The 16,235-nt window shown below is 50.5% G+C and overlaps 1 protein-coding gene across 1 annotated transcript in view; it reads right to left on the bottom strand.

The window, feature by feature from the left end:
- Window positions 1-16,235, bottom strand: part of DSCAML1 (DS cell adhesion molecule like 1) — a 356,739-nt gene that overhangs the window by 77,143 nt on the left and 263,361 nt on the right. Inside the window, exons 7-8 of the mRNA XM_080642468.1 lie at window positions 15,646-15,942; window positions 13,793-14,065 (exon numbers count right to left, since the gene is read on the bottom strand). Of these exons, the coding sequence (XP_080498594.1) occupies window positions 13,793-14,065; window positions 15,646-15,942 (570 nt within the window). The remainder of the gene's footprint in view (window positions 1-13,792; window positions 14,066-15,645; window positions 15,943-16,235) is intronic.

Here is a 16,235-nt window from a genome sequence, read left to right as displayed (position 1 = left end):
TGTCTGGAGCCTGAGCTGCGGTGGGGGGATCCTCCATTTTCAGCTCTGGCTGGAGCATCAGCCATTATCTCTATGACAACTCAATGAGGCCACAAGCAACTTCCCCAGCAAGAGGGGGCAGAAGGGAGACAAGGAGACCTCCTTTCTGCAGTCCAGTGATTACAAGGCTGGTTCTCTCAGGAACCACTCCACCCTCCTGGGTGTAGAGGGCTGCCTGGGAAGGCACATGGGCATTTCTTTAAATTGTTGTCAGCTGAGCCCAAGGCGACTGGCAGAGCCGCATCTCGGTTACGCCCTCCTCAAGAAGGCGGGGGTGGGGGGGTGGTGTTATCAGTACTGACTTTTTACCTTTGTCCAGGTGCCAGGCTTTGATATGTAAATCCAGACAAGCACCAGGAATACTAGGGCCTACTCAAGAATGCAAATAAGCTCCTTTGATCCTAAGTTTTGGTGATACTTCCTGGTATTTGGGGGTATAAAATAAATGTGCTGTGTGGGCTCCGGTGGTCCCTGCCTCTCCATCAGAGAGGATTGCGTCCCACCTGTCTCACAGCTTTGTTTCTATCTTTCTATCTGGTCTCTTTCTTTTATTTCTTAATCCCCAGCTCCTCCACTCAGAATCGGACCCGTTCCTTTTCCGTGCTGACGCGGAAAAGAGAGACACATCTACATTTGGCGCCTAACGTGGTCCCGCTGAGTATGGAGGCAATAAGCGAGGGGGTCACTCCTAGAAGTGTGCGCACCACAGATTAAAGGAATAAGGTAAGAAGAGGAGTGGATTGTTGTGAATTGAATTGAATTAGCTAGGTGTAAAATATGGGTAATCCTCAAATGTTTAAAACTATGCTCAAAGCTCAAGGATGCTCTGTTAAGCGTAGTCAGATTCTTGATTTCTTAAGTTTTGTTGATGAAACGTGGGAAAAGGTCAGAAAGCAGTTGCGTGACCGATATTCAGCAGAAGGTCCAGAGAAAATTCCTATTCCTACTTTAATTCTTGATTCAGCACAGGAGAGTTGAAGAATGTCTAAGCGGGATGTGGTCACGACCTTACAGCCACCGCCTCCGCCCGCTGTTCTTGCAACTGTAGTTAAGAGCCCGCCTGACAAAGATTCACCTCCTAAATATGAGCGGGAGCTAGAGTTTGAGGAAAAGAGAGGCAAGCATCACTGTGAGCGGGATAAGAAAGGTATTGCTCGCAGCTGCCCAGACTTTATGGCTGGATGCAGGCGCTTGGCTGAAAGTGACTTCATATTTCATTTTGTTGGACGCTAAATCTACTTGTAACCAAGTAGAAAAGAATTAAAGGAATTTCTCAGCAACTGCCAATAATTCTTTATCTTAAAAAATCTTTTTCTTTCCTTAAAAATAAAAATAAATAAAAATTGAAAAAATAAATAAAATAAAAACAGTAGACGCCAGACCATCACTGAATTTTTCCCCCAAAGAAAGAAGGAGGTGGGGGAAGGGAGACACGTGGCAATCCAATATGGATGCCCACTCCCCAAGAAAGCCATTTTAAAAGACCTCATCTTCGCCATTTTTTTTTTTCCGGCTAGTGACTTAAAGCTTCTACAAATTCATAAATGCATCGGGGATTTCTGTGCACATGTAAAGGGAAAGGCCAGTTTAAAGACACAGTGCGCGCAACTTTCCAGTATTTGGACATTTTAGATAGAGTTTTTGAGCTGAGCTTAACCTTTTACTGTGTACAGAATAAAAACCCAAGACTGTTTTTAGCCTAAGAAAGATGGCGGATATGAACCGGGAAAAAATACAGGCTAGTTTCCCAAGGCAATCTAAAGTAGCTCTTTTGAAATTTCCCGCCCAGGGGCAAGTAACCAGCAGGAAGTAGATAGCAAGTTTAAATGTGAATAGCTACGGGTTTGCTTCTGACTTCCCCAGCAGGAAAATTGTGACCGTTTTGAAAGTTAGCTGCTGGGCCAGGCCTATAGGCTGGAAACTTTTAAAAGAACTTGAAGTTTACTAAATCAAATGATAAAAACTTAGATATAAATGTATTGAAATTATATAATACTGAAATGTTGATCTGAGTATGCCTAGTATGAAGTCCAGAGGATAGAAGTTAATCTATTAATTGATTATGCCTTATATTTTATTTGAAATGTATCCTTAAAAATGTAAAACTATTATTGATTTGAGAAATGCTAAGTATTTAATTTGCTACCTAAAATTTGAAGCTCTGAAAGTTTAAGGTCTCTTCTAACCATGAAAAGGTTTTAAAGCTACACCCTTTGTTAATGGAGGAAGGGGTAGACGCCCTTCCCCCAGAAGAACAGGTAGGCCAGTTCCCGTTAGCAGCCATCTTTAAAGAATGTGTTAATTTGCATTTAAATGGCTACACGTTTGCTAGCCGCCCTTCCCCGAAAAAGTCAAGCGGCTAGGCCAAAAAACCTGTTTCGCTAGCCTAAAATTTTTCCTGCAGCAGCAAACTCTTAAAGAAAAAGTGGCTCCTTTGAAATCAGCTTTCCGCCAGTAGCCATTCTTTAAAGGACATTTTACATTTGAATACCTACAAGTTTGCTTCTCAATTTCCCCGGGCAGAAAAAACATGGTCGCTTTAAAGTTAATTATTGGATTTTGAAATATATTCTTAAAAGTATAAAGGGTTATTAATAAAAAACTGCTAAATATTTGACTTGCAAGCTCTGAAAGTTTAAAGTGCAAATTGAATTGGGAGAAATTATATAAATGTGGTAATTAAATGCCTAAAATATAAAAACGTGTTTTTGAGAAAATAAAATACTGTGTTTTCTCTGATAATTAGGAATTCAAAAAATGTTACTTATTGATCTGATTTAAAAAGGATTAATTCTGTGATTCAATATAGATTTAATTGATATTCTTTAAGATAATTTAAGTATATAATCTTTAAAACATATATATAAATATATATATTTGATCTTTCCAAGTATATTTCAAGGTTTTGAGAGTAACTTTTGGACATTTCATGGGCCCTGAAATGTTTTTCAAAAATCTGTTCTCTCTTAAAAGAAATATTTTTAAATTTAACCGATCTAATATACTTGAAATCGCATGGAAAGCTTTATCAAATAAAAATTAATATATTTTACATATATATATTAAATGTTATGAAGGTTTTCGCCTCTAAGAAGGGCAAAATCAATATATTTCTTAAATATTAGCCAAAACTTTCAACAACAGTAGAATTTTAAGAAAGACAAAAGCCCCAAGCAGCCTGCATTTTGAATGGGCTGGGGGTGGGACAGTGTTTGTGTTTTTGGATCAGACCAATAAGTATCAGACCTACAAGTTGTACTGAATAAGTTTCTTTGCCTTTTAATTAAAGATACCTACTTAAGTTACCTTATAAATTAGCTTTTTAAAATATAATCAAGGTCTCATAAATTAAGTTACATGAGAACCCACCATTTACTGCCTGACTGGTAGCTGCCTGCATTCTTAATTAAGCTAGAGGCGGGGCTTGTGAATCAGATGTAAATTTGCTTTATTTTTAAATGAAGATACCTACTTTAATTACTTAAATAAATTAGCTTATTAAATTATAATCAAGGTTTTCTGCTAAATGAAGAGCCAATATTTTTATAAACAATTCTAATAAAGACCAGAAACAGCTAAGTGAGATTTCTGTTTGCAATGTGATTTTGATTGTATTTTAAAAGAACGGATTAGACAGCCACCATGTTGGCCGCATGGCTTGCCCATGGGGGTCGCCATCTTGAAATAACAAAGGCCAACCCCCTTCCTTTAAATAAGCCAATGTCTTTGTAAGCAATTTAAATAAGTCTTTTAAGAAAGTTACTGAAGGCTTCCCATAATCCCTCTGTATATACAAATAAGCCTAAGAGGATACTTCAAAAATATAATTATAATTTTAATAAAAAGGAGAAATTTTAAAATTTTGAATTCTCTTTCACTAATATTTACAGGGTAAACTAAGATTGTTATTAAAATATTAAATCTGATCTGTACCAGTGGTCACCATAACCATAAGAGAAAGTGTTTCATGTGACATGGCCTAGCGATAGACAGTTGTATGTTGTAAAAAAGAAAGACAAAGATTCTTAAATAAAGTTCTCTGTAATCTGAAAATTATTCTGGAAGGATATAAAGAGATTTCCTTCAAATGTCATAAGGATTGTAATTGAAAGCCTATATATTTGGCCTCTTAAATTAAGTTGTGTATTTGCTTCTCTGACAAAATTTATGTTAAGTTAAAGATTAATAGCAGAAACTTAATGTCATTTACTGTCCATAACTTAGGACAAAGAAAGTTAAAGTTAAGAAATAAATTAACCTTATTTCAGACTAACTTAAATTGGTTAATTGAAATAAGTGAATATTCATAAAAACTTAATTGTACTGCACAAAAAACTGTTCCTGAAGTATTAACAAAAATTTTTATTGATGGTTCATCTCATAGTAAAATTGCTTAACATGCAATGAATCCAAAGCAGAAATTAAAAATAAAAGGTTATCAAGACTGCATTAAAAATTTTACAAAAGCCTCATAATAATAAAAAAGGGAGATTAATAAAATAATATCCTGTAAGAAATATCCTGTAAGTAAATTACATCAAGCCTTAATTGCTTTAAAATTTTACTCTAAAATTATTTTTCATTTATAATGCTGATAACAAGACACCCATAAAATCTTATGGTGTCAGAATAAGCCAAAGAAAATCGTCTGGACAAAAATCAAAAGGATCCCAAGTCTGATTTATAGAAAAGATTTCTTTATTAACCTTTAGTCGAGAATATGTTTGTATATTTCCAGAAAAGCCCATATGGATTCCTGCAACAACAGATCCCAGAGAGGACCTAATAGGACTGTTCAAGCCACAGAATAAGTAGTGGCCCCCGAGAACAGAGGAAAAACAGTCCAGAAATAAAGATAGTGAAGACACCTTGTGAAGACACATGTGTGCATACCCTTCTGCATAGAAGTCAAAATGTTTGATGTTTGTGTTCTACCAGGACCTCTGACTTGGGGGACTTGCCTTATTTCTAACACAGGGAATGGTATTAACTGCCACATTTAAAAGAGATGTTATACCTCAGGCATTAACCATTTTTACAGATGGATCCAGTTCTGTAAAGGCTGGATCTACTGCAGCAGGGGAGCAAAGGGCCTTCAAACCCCTTATATTTCAGTAGAAATACAAGCTCTTATTTATGCCTTAACAGATTTTGCTACGGAGCCCATCAACCTATGGTGATAGTGCTTATGTGGTAAGTATGGCAAAATTATTGAAACAGCTATTATAGGGCACACTAATTCAGAGGAACTTTTTCATTTAATTTTCAGCCTTTAAAATGTTATTTGAGAACGACAATTTCTATGTTTTATTGGAAGCAATGTCTTCAGTATGTTATCCACCTCTCTGCCAACTTTAGGGGTAAATCCCCGAGGACTTAAACCTAATCAAATCTGGCAAAATGGATGTCACTCAATAGTGGAAAGAGCCAATCGTACTCTTAAAATCAATTATTAAAACAAAAAGGGGGAGATGGATGTTAGTTGTCTCCTCAAAACAAACTCAGTCATGCTTTTTTATACTTTAAATTTTTTGAATTGTGATGCAGAGGATCGTACAGCAGCCGAAGGCCATCAGGCCTCCTGTACAATAGTCTCCACCAAGTTAGTTAGGTGGAAGGAAGCACAAACCAGACAAGAGTTTTATCAGATTCAGTAACAATGTGGGGGAAGAGGTTGTGTTTTGTATCTTTCCAGAAGGAGCAGTGCAGCCAATTTGGGTGCCAGAGCGTTACGTGTGTCACCACAATGGACCCAGACAAACTCCTGTGTCCCTTCACTCAAAAGGACTAAGTACTGCCCCCATGACAGCAAAGCGGAAGAAGAAAACTGAAGGCTACGCAAGGGACTGAGGTGCCAATATGGAGTCATCTGAAGAAGTTAATGACTGAAGCGCGGCAGATAGTGGAAAAGCAAGAAGTGGAAGCTACTTCTTCAACCATGTACCTGCTCATGCTAGCATCTGTTAGCTGCCGGTCTTCTGCAAACTCTTGTGCAGCCAAGTCCAAGGACTCTGAGTAAATATACATCAGCAGCAAATGAGACTTTCTTTCATTTAATAGCAAAAAATGTTAACATGTCTGTAGTTTTGATTTCTCTCTTATTGTTGTTTTGCTTTAGCATTGTTTTGTTATTATTTAATAGCCAGAGTTTTGCTCTTGACGTTCAAGTTTTGAAAATGATAACATGTATGTAGTTTAGTTTTTGCATTGGCATTGTTTGTAATTGTTTTAATATTAGGTCTTTATTCTTAATGTTTAAATTTTACTTTTATTATAGTAGCTTAAAAGCAAAAAAAGGGTGAGATGTAGAGGGCCTCCTGGGAAGGCACATGGGCATTTCTTTATTTTTATTTATTTATTTTTTTAAAAATATATTTTATTGATATTTTACAGAGAGGAAGGGAGAGGGATAGAGAGCCAGAAACATCGATCAGCTGCCTCCTGCACACCCCCCACTGGGGATGTGCCCGCAACCAAGGTACATGCCCTTGACCGGAATCGAACCCGGGACCCTTCAGTCCGCAGGCCGACGCTCTATTCACTGATCCAAACCGGTTTCGGCATGGGCATTTCTTAAATTGTCAGCTGAGCCCAAGGCGACTGGCAGGACTGGCAGAGCTGCGACTCGGTTACGCCCTCCCCAAGAAGGCTGGGGGAGGGGGGTGTTGTTATCAGTACTGACTTTTTACCTTTGTCCAGGTGCCAGGGAGCGGGCTTTGATATGTAAATCTAGGCAAGCACCAGGAATACTAGGGCCTACTCAAGAATGCAAATAAGCTCCTTTGATCCTAAGTTTTGGTAATACTTCCTGGTATTTGGGGGTATAAAATAAATGCTCTGCGTGGGCTCTGGTGGTCCCTGCCTCTCCATCAGAGAGGATTGCGTCCCACCTGTCTCCCAGCTTTGTTTCTATCTTTCTATCTGGTCTCTTTCTTTTATTTCTTAATCCCCAGCTCCTCCACTCAGAATCAGACCCGTTCCTTTTCCGTGCTGACTCGGAAAAGAGAACACCTCTACACCTGGGAACCTGCTCTCTGCCTCAGGCCCACCCAGAGCGGGAAGGAGGTGGCTTCCTGTGCACCCCTCAGATGATCCTGCTCCCCCGGGAAGTGGCCAGGTGAATGTGGTCACACCTTGGCAGCCCTTTGGATGCTGGGAAAGGTCTTGGCTCAGGAGCTCTAGGTCCAGAGAGGTGACATTTAGTAGGGATGTTGTCTGCATACCCTATCGGGCAAGAGCCATACCCCTCAGCAGGGCCCTTACCCACCTTCCCAATGTCATCTCCCACCTCGCCCTTCACTCCATCACTAGCGCCCACAGCCCCACGCCTCAGCCCATGCCTGGGGGCGCCTGAGCGAGCACAGTGGGGCATTTGTCCTCTTCACCTCCCACCATGTGTGGCCAGCCTAGTGGCTTCTGACCCATCTCATTCCTGACCCACCCAAATCAAGGTCCTATGTCTGCCAGGTGTTCTGGGACTATGGTCATTCCTGGATCTCTCCCCCCTGCAGCTATGGCTGCCTCTGCTCTTTGGGTTGGAGCCTCCCCAGTATTCTGGGTGGTTTGCTGGGTCTTGGATATCCAGATAGATTTTTCTGGAACCCCGACTCTAGTAATGGCCAAGTGCTCATTGTTGAGACGTCCCAGAGGTTCCTCTGTTGCGCTCTGCTGAGCCAGCCCACCCTCTGCTTTTTTTTTTTGTGTTTGTTTTTTTGTGTGTGTGCCTAGGTCCCTGGCCTCCTGGGCTTTTTGGCAGAATCATGGCAGAGCCCAGATCTGCTGCCCAGTTTATTTCCTGAGGCCCAGCAGTCCACTCCTTCCCACCAAGGCCCATAGCTGGAGCCCGGCAGGCCTGCCACTTGTCCTGGAAAGCCTGCCCCCCTGCACGGCCCTGCAGCCCCGTCCGCACCTTGATCACGGGCACCGAGGCAGCCTTTGTATGACTACTTTCCCTGGCATCTGGGAGCTCTGTCAGGGCAGTAACCAGGGCAAATTATGAGTCCAACTCATGCTTGGCAGGTGGGAACAGTAAGTGAAAGAACATGTCTATAGATCATTCCCTGGGCTGATCCTAAATGGTTACCTGTGAGGAGGGTAAGGGGTGGTGAGAGCACAGGGTGGGGTTCATCCAGAAAAAGGGGGCTCCGTGCTGCTCCTCAAGGGGTTGTGTTTTGCTAGAGTTTGGGAGCTCCCCCCATGGCTTCTCCGGAGCTGGCTCCTGTGGTTGGAGAGCCTATGGACAGGAGCTGCAGCAGCGAGGGCTGCGGGGCGGGGATGGGGGAGGGCAGCGGGCTGGGGGTGGCTGCCCAGGAGGTGCCGAGTCTGGGGGAAGGATGGTCCAGCAAACATTTCCATGGAGGACAGAGCAGATAGAGACGATGGATAGAATTAGGCAGGAAGCTTGAGCTCAGGCAAGAGGAAAACTGTCAGTAAGAAGGGATTTAGATAACGGAACAAGTTGCCAAGGCAGGTTAATTCCTTAAATAACTGAGTCATCTAATATTTATGCGACGCCTGCTCTGCAAAGGCTTCGTCTGTGTGGGCTTGCGGAGGCAGGCACATGCCCACAACACAGAAGCTCCGGAGCATGTCCGCCGCATGAGTGTTGGACAAGCACCCTCCGAACTAGGAGGCGCTGGGCGACTGCAGCTTCATGGGGAGGTGGCATGGAAACTGTGAGGGAGCACACACACTCTTAAAAGTGTGTGTGTGTGCGTGCGCGCGCACGTGAGAGAGAGGCTGAGCTAAGAGGCAGAGGCCAACTGGGTTTCCAAGTGGAACATTGAGGCTCCTGGACAGACCACTGAGGGAGGGTCGCCAGCACCCCCTGGGGAGTCAGACGTTCCCCTGGGCTGGCTAGAGCCTCTGCTGACCTGTGGGGGCAGGTGGCCAGACAACTCAGACCCAATCAGGCTCCTGCCCCCGCTCCCTGCTGTGGGTTGATGTGGAGTGAGGCTGTGGGTGCTCGGGGTCCCCTTTGGGAGGAATGCAAGGAGCAGAGCTGCCCACAGAATCCCTGGCTCGGGGATGGCCCTCAGAGAGCCTGCAGGTGGGGGCACCCTGCCCGGAGGGGGAGAACACAGGGGTCCTGGCTCCTCGCTGTTCGCTGAATATTAGGGGAGCGCGGGGAGTGGGTGGACACCAAGAAGCAGGTGTGGGGCTCTGGTGTGTGCCTGCAGGCAGCTGCCTGGGCGTGGCTGCTTTCTGATCTGAGTCGGCAGTGCCTTCCCCAGCTGGTTGAACGTGTCCATTTCCACCCCTGGGAGGCATCCCAGCAGCCAGGGCCCTGACCTCTGCGGTGATGGCCAGGGGCCTCTGCAGGGCCAACCGCAGCCCGAATGGGGGGCACGAGTGCCACATCACCAGGGACTTCTCTCCGGAAGCCCTGCTCTGGCTACAGTCCTCTTGGCAAGAGGGCAATTCGGTCAGCGTTGAGGGAGGCGGGGCCAGGACAAGGTGTTGGCACGGTGAGGTGGCTGCGAGGCCAGTGGGGGGTCCACGAGGCATCTGGCCACTGCAAGACTCATACCCCTGCTGGGGAGCGGCCAGCAGAGGGGCACGTGACCGCCAGCCTGGCCTGTGGACACTCTATGTCTTAATCCCTCTGGGACGGAGCCTCTGTACTTCCTGGGCCCTTTGGCAGAGGATGGGCACTGGGGAGTGGGAGCGTCTCCTCCCTGCAGCGTGGACGTGGGCAAGACCGCGCCTGGCAGCCAGTCCAGACTGCGCTCTACCCCCCATGATCCGGGCAGGTCGGCTCCTCACCACCCTGCTCTCTCCCAAGCCTCAGCGCCCTCATCTGCAAAGTGGGGGTGGGGGTGGGGGCGGGGGACCAAGTCATCTCTGAGGCCCCAAGGCCAGTGTTGCAGTCGTAGCGTCTAGTATTTTAGGAGAAATAACTTCTCAGGAAGGCCTCCCCGGCCGCCTGTGCAAATTGCAAACCACTCATTCCACCCCTGCACCCCGCACGCGCACGCTCCCTCCCACTCCGTTTTCGTGTCATTTCCCCCCAGAAGGGTTTCCTGAGGCCAGGACTTGTGTGCCTGCACACAGCACAGAGCCTGAGTGCCCGGAGTAGGACATGGTCACCGTCGTCATCTGATCCCTGTCTGGCCACTAGGACAATGCTGCCCATCGGTGTGCCTGGCCCCTCTGCCGAGGAGCGGGGCTGCTGGCAGCAGCTACCTTGGTGCCTCTGCCCCAGCACATCTGGGCAACCAGCCTCAGTGAAACCATGTGCCCCCTCCTGTGGATTCTGGTGGGTCCCTCCAAACAATGCCTCTGCCAGGATCAGGCCTGTGGCCAGGTGGGGGCTTTCTCTGAAGCTCACTGGGTGGGGGAGTGGGGGGAAGGGGCTCCTCCACAGGCTTCACCTGAGGAGCTGGGGCAGAGGCTGGGCTGATCAGCGAGGGAAGGCTGCGTGTGGGTGGGGAGTGTGGGCATCGCGAATGAGGGTGAGGGCACGTGTGTGAATGTGAGTGTCTCTTTCCCGTTTGCTCTCCACAGAACTTGGCACCCTCCCCTGGTTCTGGCCTCCCTGAACTGGGCAGAAAGTCTCTCATGCTCTTGCTTTGGCTGCAGAGGCCCTGAGAGGCCCAGCTGTGGGGATGGAGACGCCCCCTCCCTGAGCCAAGGACGAGGCACCCGGTGGCAGCCCTGCCTCTTGAGTGAATAAGCATTCAGCCTGTGTGCCCAGAGAGGCTTTGATGCTACATCATTTTTCAGCTACAGGGCACCCTAAAGACACCAAATCCAGGTTGGATCCATGTGCCCTCCTCTCAGCGTTCTGCCAAGGATCTTTTTGGATGCCCAGAGACAAACACTGGCTGCTCTGCAGCCTGGCTCTCCTCTGCCAGTCACTGCCACACCTACCAAAGTCCAGGAGGCCCTCAAAGCATCCTTGCCTTCTCTCCTCTCAATCCCTCCACCTTGCTGGGACACAGCTGCTGCACCCGGGCAATATTTCTATGGCATCACCTGCAGCTGCCGTTTGTGGCTCAGGAATTTGCCTCAGAGGAGGACATGGACAGAGGAAACATTTGTGTATATGTAACTGCCAGCACATACGATGGACGTGTATGTGCAGGTGCGGACAGGTTGCATATACATGCATATGGTGTGTGCCAATGTGTACGTGCATTGCATTCATACACACAGGTCTCTGCACATGTGTGTGTGTGCATGTGCATGCAAATCTTGTGTGCTCTGCTTTTGGCTCAGTGTTTCAAAATTTATCAGAAGACAAGCAGTCCCAGGAGAAATGGAGTCAGCAGTCGTTTTTCCAAATCCTGGAGCAGCATGGGCTTTGCCCTGTGCACAGCCCTGACCCCCCACCCACACCCCCCCAGAGATGCGGGGCTTCCAGCTGGTCTCGAGCTTCTAGCACCCGGCCCACCTGCACCTGTCCCTTCCCACACAGGGTTTCGGCTCTGGTCCTGGGGGAGGGGCGGATGTCCTAGCCAGGCAGTAGGGGTGGGGTCTGGAGCGCTGCCCCCGGGGCCCATCCTTTTCGACCTCAGCCAGTGCTCCTCTCCACACCCTGCACCTCCTCTGCCTCCTCTCTGAGGAGCTCGGGGAGCAGCACATCAGCTAATCAGGAGCGTGCTCCTAATCAGTTCTGACAGCTTCTTTGCAAAAGTGCATGCTAATGAGGTGGGGAGGGGGGCAGTGGAGAGGGGGGCGCTGAGGGGCCCGAGCTTTGGGAATGGCAGGGGCAACAGGTCCTCGGAGCTCCTCACACAGTGCTGCTTCATGGTCTGGAGAGGAAACAGGTGAAAACCCTGCTAGGGCTGAATTTTCAGCTGTGGAGGGTGGGATGTGGAGTGTGGCCACAGGCCCGGTATACCTGCCACATCCCTGCCGCAGGAAAGTCACACAGCCTGGGTGCTGGTGCGCAGGCTCTGCCTCTAGGAACACACACATGCGCACATGCGCACACGCGCACACACGCACGCACCCTCCCGGGCTGGGAGACACTGTCACTCGGCACTGCACAACCTCAACAGGCCCAGTGAGCCACGCAGACGGAAGGCATCAGATTCAATTCATTAGGACTGATCGCTCCCTGAGTGGGGATGAATAATTGATGAGCAGCGGCTTTCAGAATGTTCCGCGTGCTCCACCGCTCGCTGGAGTCCTGTTCTTTTTTTTTTTTTTTTTTTCAAGCCAACAAACCAGGCCACATGCTCGCTGGAGTGGGCGGTCTAAGGGAGTGGAGCAGAGGTTGGATGTTCTAATATATGATGTTTACACTGGGAACTCTCGGTCTCCTGCTTGTAATGGGAATGGATCCAGGAGGCCCATGATACTAGGAGGGGGCACCACATGGGGGCTGTGGCCTGGGGGTCAGAGGTTCCTTCCAGGACCAGGCCCCTGGGCTGGGCAGAGGCCTTAGGGTGGCCGCGGTGGCCCTCAGCCTGGCTGGGAAGCAGGAAGGTAGATGCCATATGGGACCCCGGGCCTGAGGTGGCCACAGGGCGCCCAGTTCTCAGGGCTCAAGGGAAGGCTTGCAGGAAGTCACTTAAGCCAGATGGCTGTCTAGCTTCAGCTCAAGAAACACACACCATCTAGCGCTGTGACAGGTGGCAGGTACACAAGGAGGCATGTGACAAGCTCCCGTGTGCCAACGAAGACGACTGGTGACAAGGAGCATAGGAGAGAAGCACTGACCCCGCCTTCCGCAGACGTTCAGCGCTGCCCGCTGTCCCCAGACGCATGCACCTGCTTGCCCGCTGTGGGCTTGGGGCCAAACCAAAGGCAGCGTCCACCTCCCCACTCGTCCTTCTCCCAGACCTCCCTCTTCCTGTCACAGGCCTTCATTCCACCTGCAGCAGAAGCTTGGGACCCTCTGGGGTCCCCTGTGCCAGCGACCTTTCCCCAGGGCCCAGGCCAGCTTTCTTCTGGAGTATGTGTCCCGGCCGCCAGGGTGACGCCGATGTCCAGGTGTTCTCACGGGCTCTGTCTCTCCTCTTGCCTCCTCAGGTCATCTGAGAACTTCCTTCCTCCTGGCCTGCCCTGCCCCAGCCCTGGGTCCTTCTGGGCTAGGTAGAGGCTGCCTGGCTTTCCCTGACCTCTTCCCAGCCAGTCCTGGCGGGTCCCACCTCCCACCTCCCCGAGCAGCCAGGCCACCCGGCCCACACAGTCCCCAGGCCTGCCGCTTCTAGGAGTGGATTTGGGAGGGAGCTTCACACACAGGCACAGCCCAGAACCAGTACATCCCTCATTTCTTCATGCAGCCATTTATTCGCGCATTGATATTCATTCATTCATTTCATCCACAGACTCAGTGGCTCCCAGGTACCAGGCTGGGGCCTGAGCTCCAGGAGGTGCTTCCTAGGCCTCAAGCGGCACCAGCAGGTCCAGAGCCACCAGTCTGTACCCCAGAAGGGAGCCCAGGACCCAGAGCCTGCTCCCTGCACCCCGCCTCCTGCTGCCTGCACGCTCCTGGCTCCCGCCCCTTGCCGCCTCCTGCCGGCCTCTGGTGGGCCCTCCATGCTGACGTCAGGGGACCTACAGAGCCTGCCATCTCTGTCCTGGCCTCTCCCTGACTCCTCTGGGGCCAGTGCTGTCCTGCCCTGCAGCCCATGGAGCAAACCTGAATGCAGAGGTCCCCGTGGTCTTGTGTCCCCACAGGTGACCACCCTGCCCCTGCCTCTCAGACACCCTGCGGAGCCCTCTCCCCGTGGTGTCCCACCCGCTCGAATGCAGAGGCCGTGGCCCCTGTGGCCGGCCACATGCTGGGGGGTGGGCCTACCTTTGACGGCCACGTGGACGCTCTGGCTGATGGAGAGCTGCGGCTGGATGAGGACGCTGCACAGGTACTCGCCCTCGTCCATGCCCTTCTGCACATCTGTCAGCTTGAGCGTGCCGTTCTCAAACACCACCTGGCGGTGGTTGTCTGGCAGCAGCAGTGCGTCCTTGTACCACTTGATGGAGTAGTAGGGGTAGCCGATGACCCTGCAGTTGATGAGGGTGTCCCGCCCGGCAACGGCCGTGATGTTCCTCATCGCCCGGATGCTGGGGGGCCCTGGCGAGGTCAGGAGGGAGGATAGGGGGGGGTGGCGGCGGTCAGCCAGGGGCAGCCGCTGCCTGGGTGCTGTCCTCAGTGCTGGGCTCTGAGATCATCAGGGGCGGAAACCGCTGGTGGGGAGTGGGGGGTGGCCTTCATCACAATGCTGGAGGTGGAGCCTGGGACTGGGGGCACCCACGGTCTCTCCAGGACGCAGTTACTGGCTTCAATAGTTGCAAACAGACAGGCGTCCATTCCTGCCAGGGCACGAGTCCATCCCCTGAAGGAGGGCCCAGGAGGGCGCTGAGGCCTCTCCAGGAAGGGCAGCTTGGGAGGGCAAGTCCTCATTTCTGAGGAGTTAAGATTTGGGGTTAAAATGGAAATGTGGACATTGTCATTTCCATTCAATTTGCACGTAATGCTGTCCGAAGGACAACAGGGAGGTCTTCATTGGATGACTTTCCACAGGTAAATGTGTTTGGTGGGCCCCTGAGAAGGGCCCCTGGTTACAGGGGGAGGGAGTGTCATCACTGGTCAGCGGGGCAGATGGTCCTGTGGGGGTGTGGAGGGCTCAGTGGCACCATGCAGGAGGTGCTGGACGGGCACAAGAGGCTCCAGGCTCAGGCTGCCACCCAGGAGGCGAGGAACTGCCCCCGGGACCCTTCCAGGACCTATGGCTCCGTTCTTTTCAGATGCCGAGGGAAGGGCAGGGGCGGCCACATGGAGGGCATGTGTTTCACATGGGGTTGGAGACCTGCTTGGCTCAGGTGCACTTAGCATGATCCTCCTCCCCTCCCCGCCCCACGGCAGCCACCAGCACCCCTAGTCCCGAGCCCCCCTCTCTTCCCTTGGGCCTCCTCTGTGCTTGGGTGAGAGGTCACTGGTAGGGTCAGATGAGGGCCAGTCTGACGTCACAGGCTGCAAAGGGCTCCAGAGGAGATTTCTCATCACAGCGACTTGGAGAACTGAAACTTGGAGAACCTGAGGACTCTGCCCCTTGGAGCTGCCTCTCTTTGGGTAACCCCGCCCAGCCTGAGCCTCCTACTTTTGATGGCTTGAGCCTTGGGGGGTAGTGAGGAGGTGCACAGAGGATTGGGAAGAGAGGACGCTACGGCTCCTGCTGCTCACACCTCCTGGAGCATTTGAGGGATGGCTCCGTGGGGTTGCACTGGGAACACAGCTTTGGTGGACACCCCTGTCAAAGGTCAAGCCTGGCCCCTCTGCTCCTTCCCTGGCCTGTCCAGGCAAGGCCCTGGTGGGTTGGTGGGTGCTGGCCTGGAGCTTATATACCTGGGGCCAGAGAGATTGAATGGGGGAATGGGGACGGGCTCAGGGCAGGTTGCAGGAGAGGAGAAGGGAAGAGGAGTGGAGTGGGTGGGGATGCCAAGGCAGTAAACTGTGCCACATGCACACACGCACGCATGCACACACGGATGGACGACGGGACTGTGGAGGGCAGGGGGAGGGGAGAAAGAAGAGACCTCTGCTGAAGTCAAAAGGACAACTAAGCACGAGGAGCCATCACCACGAAAGATGAGGACCACAGAGATGGCAAAGGGACTCAGAACCTATTCTGATATTTAAATGTAGACAGGCACCTCTTACGTTTATTCGCGCCTGGTATTCGGCACTGCCCACTGAGTTCCTTGCGGTGCACCGGTACACGCCCCCGTCCCGGATCTGGGGGCCCGTGACGTTCATGTGGCTGATGGTGGTGCCATCGGACATGGTGTACTGGTTGGTGCGGTGGCTGCCGTCCCGCACAACGGGTTCCTCGTCCAGGGCCCAGGTGACCGTGGGGGGCGGAGCCCCCTTGGCTGCGCACATCAGCGAGAACTGCTCCCCGGGGTTGACCACCTTCTCGCTGAAGGAGGAGACGATGCGGGGCGTGCCGTCTGCAGGAGTGAGGAGCCCCCTCAGGTCACTGAGCTGCTGAGCGGCCATCCCACCAGCCACCCCACCCCACGGGGGAGGAGGGGAAGCAGTGGCCAGGACAATATAAAGAACTCTCAGGTACATCGGTTCGCGCGTTATTCATGAATCCCCGTCAGGTGCCAGTCACTACTGCATAGGAATGAAGACTCCTGGGTCTGAATCCTCCCTCAGTCACTTTAGCTCTGTGTCTTTGGGCAAGTTACTGAACCTCTCTGAGTCTTTCCAGCTCGTCTCCATAGAGGATGGTGATAAT

This window comes from Plecotus auritus, assembly GCF_963455305.1.
Source record: "Plecotus auritus genome assembly, chromosome: 9".
Taxonomy (NCBI): Eukaryota; Metazoa; Chordata; class Mammalia; order Chiroptera; family Vespertilionidae; genus Plecotus; species Plecotus auritus.
Note: the sequence above shows the minus strand (reverse complement) of the source record. Positions and strands in the feature narration are given on the sequence as shown.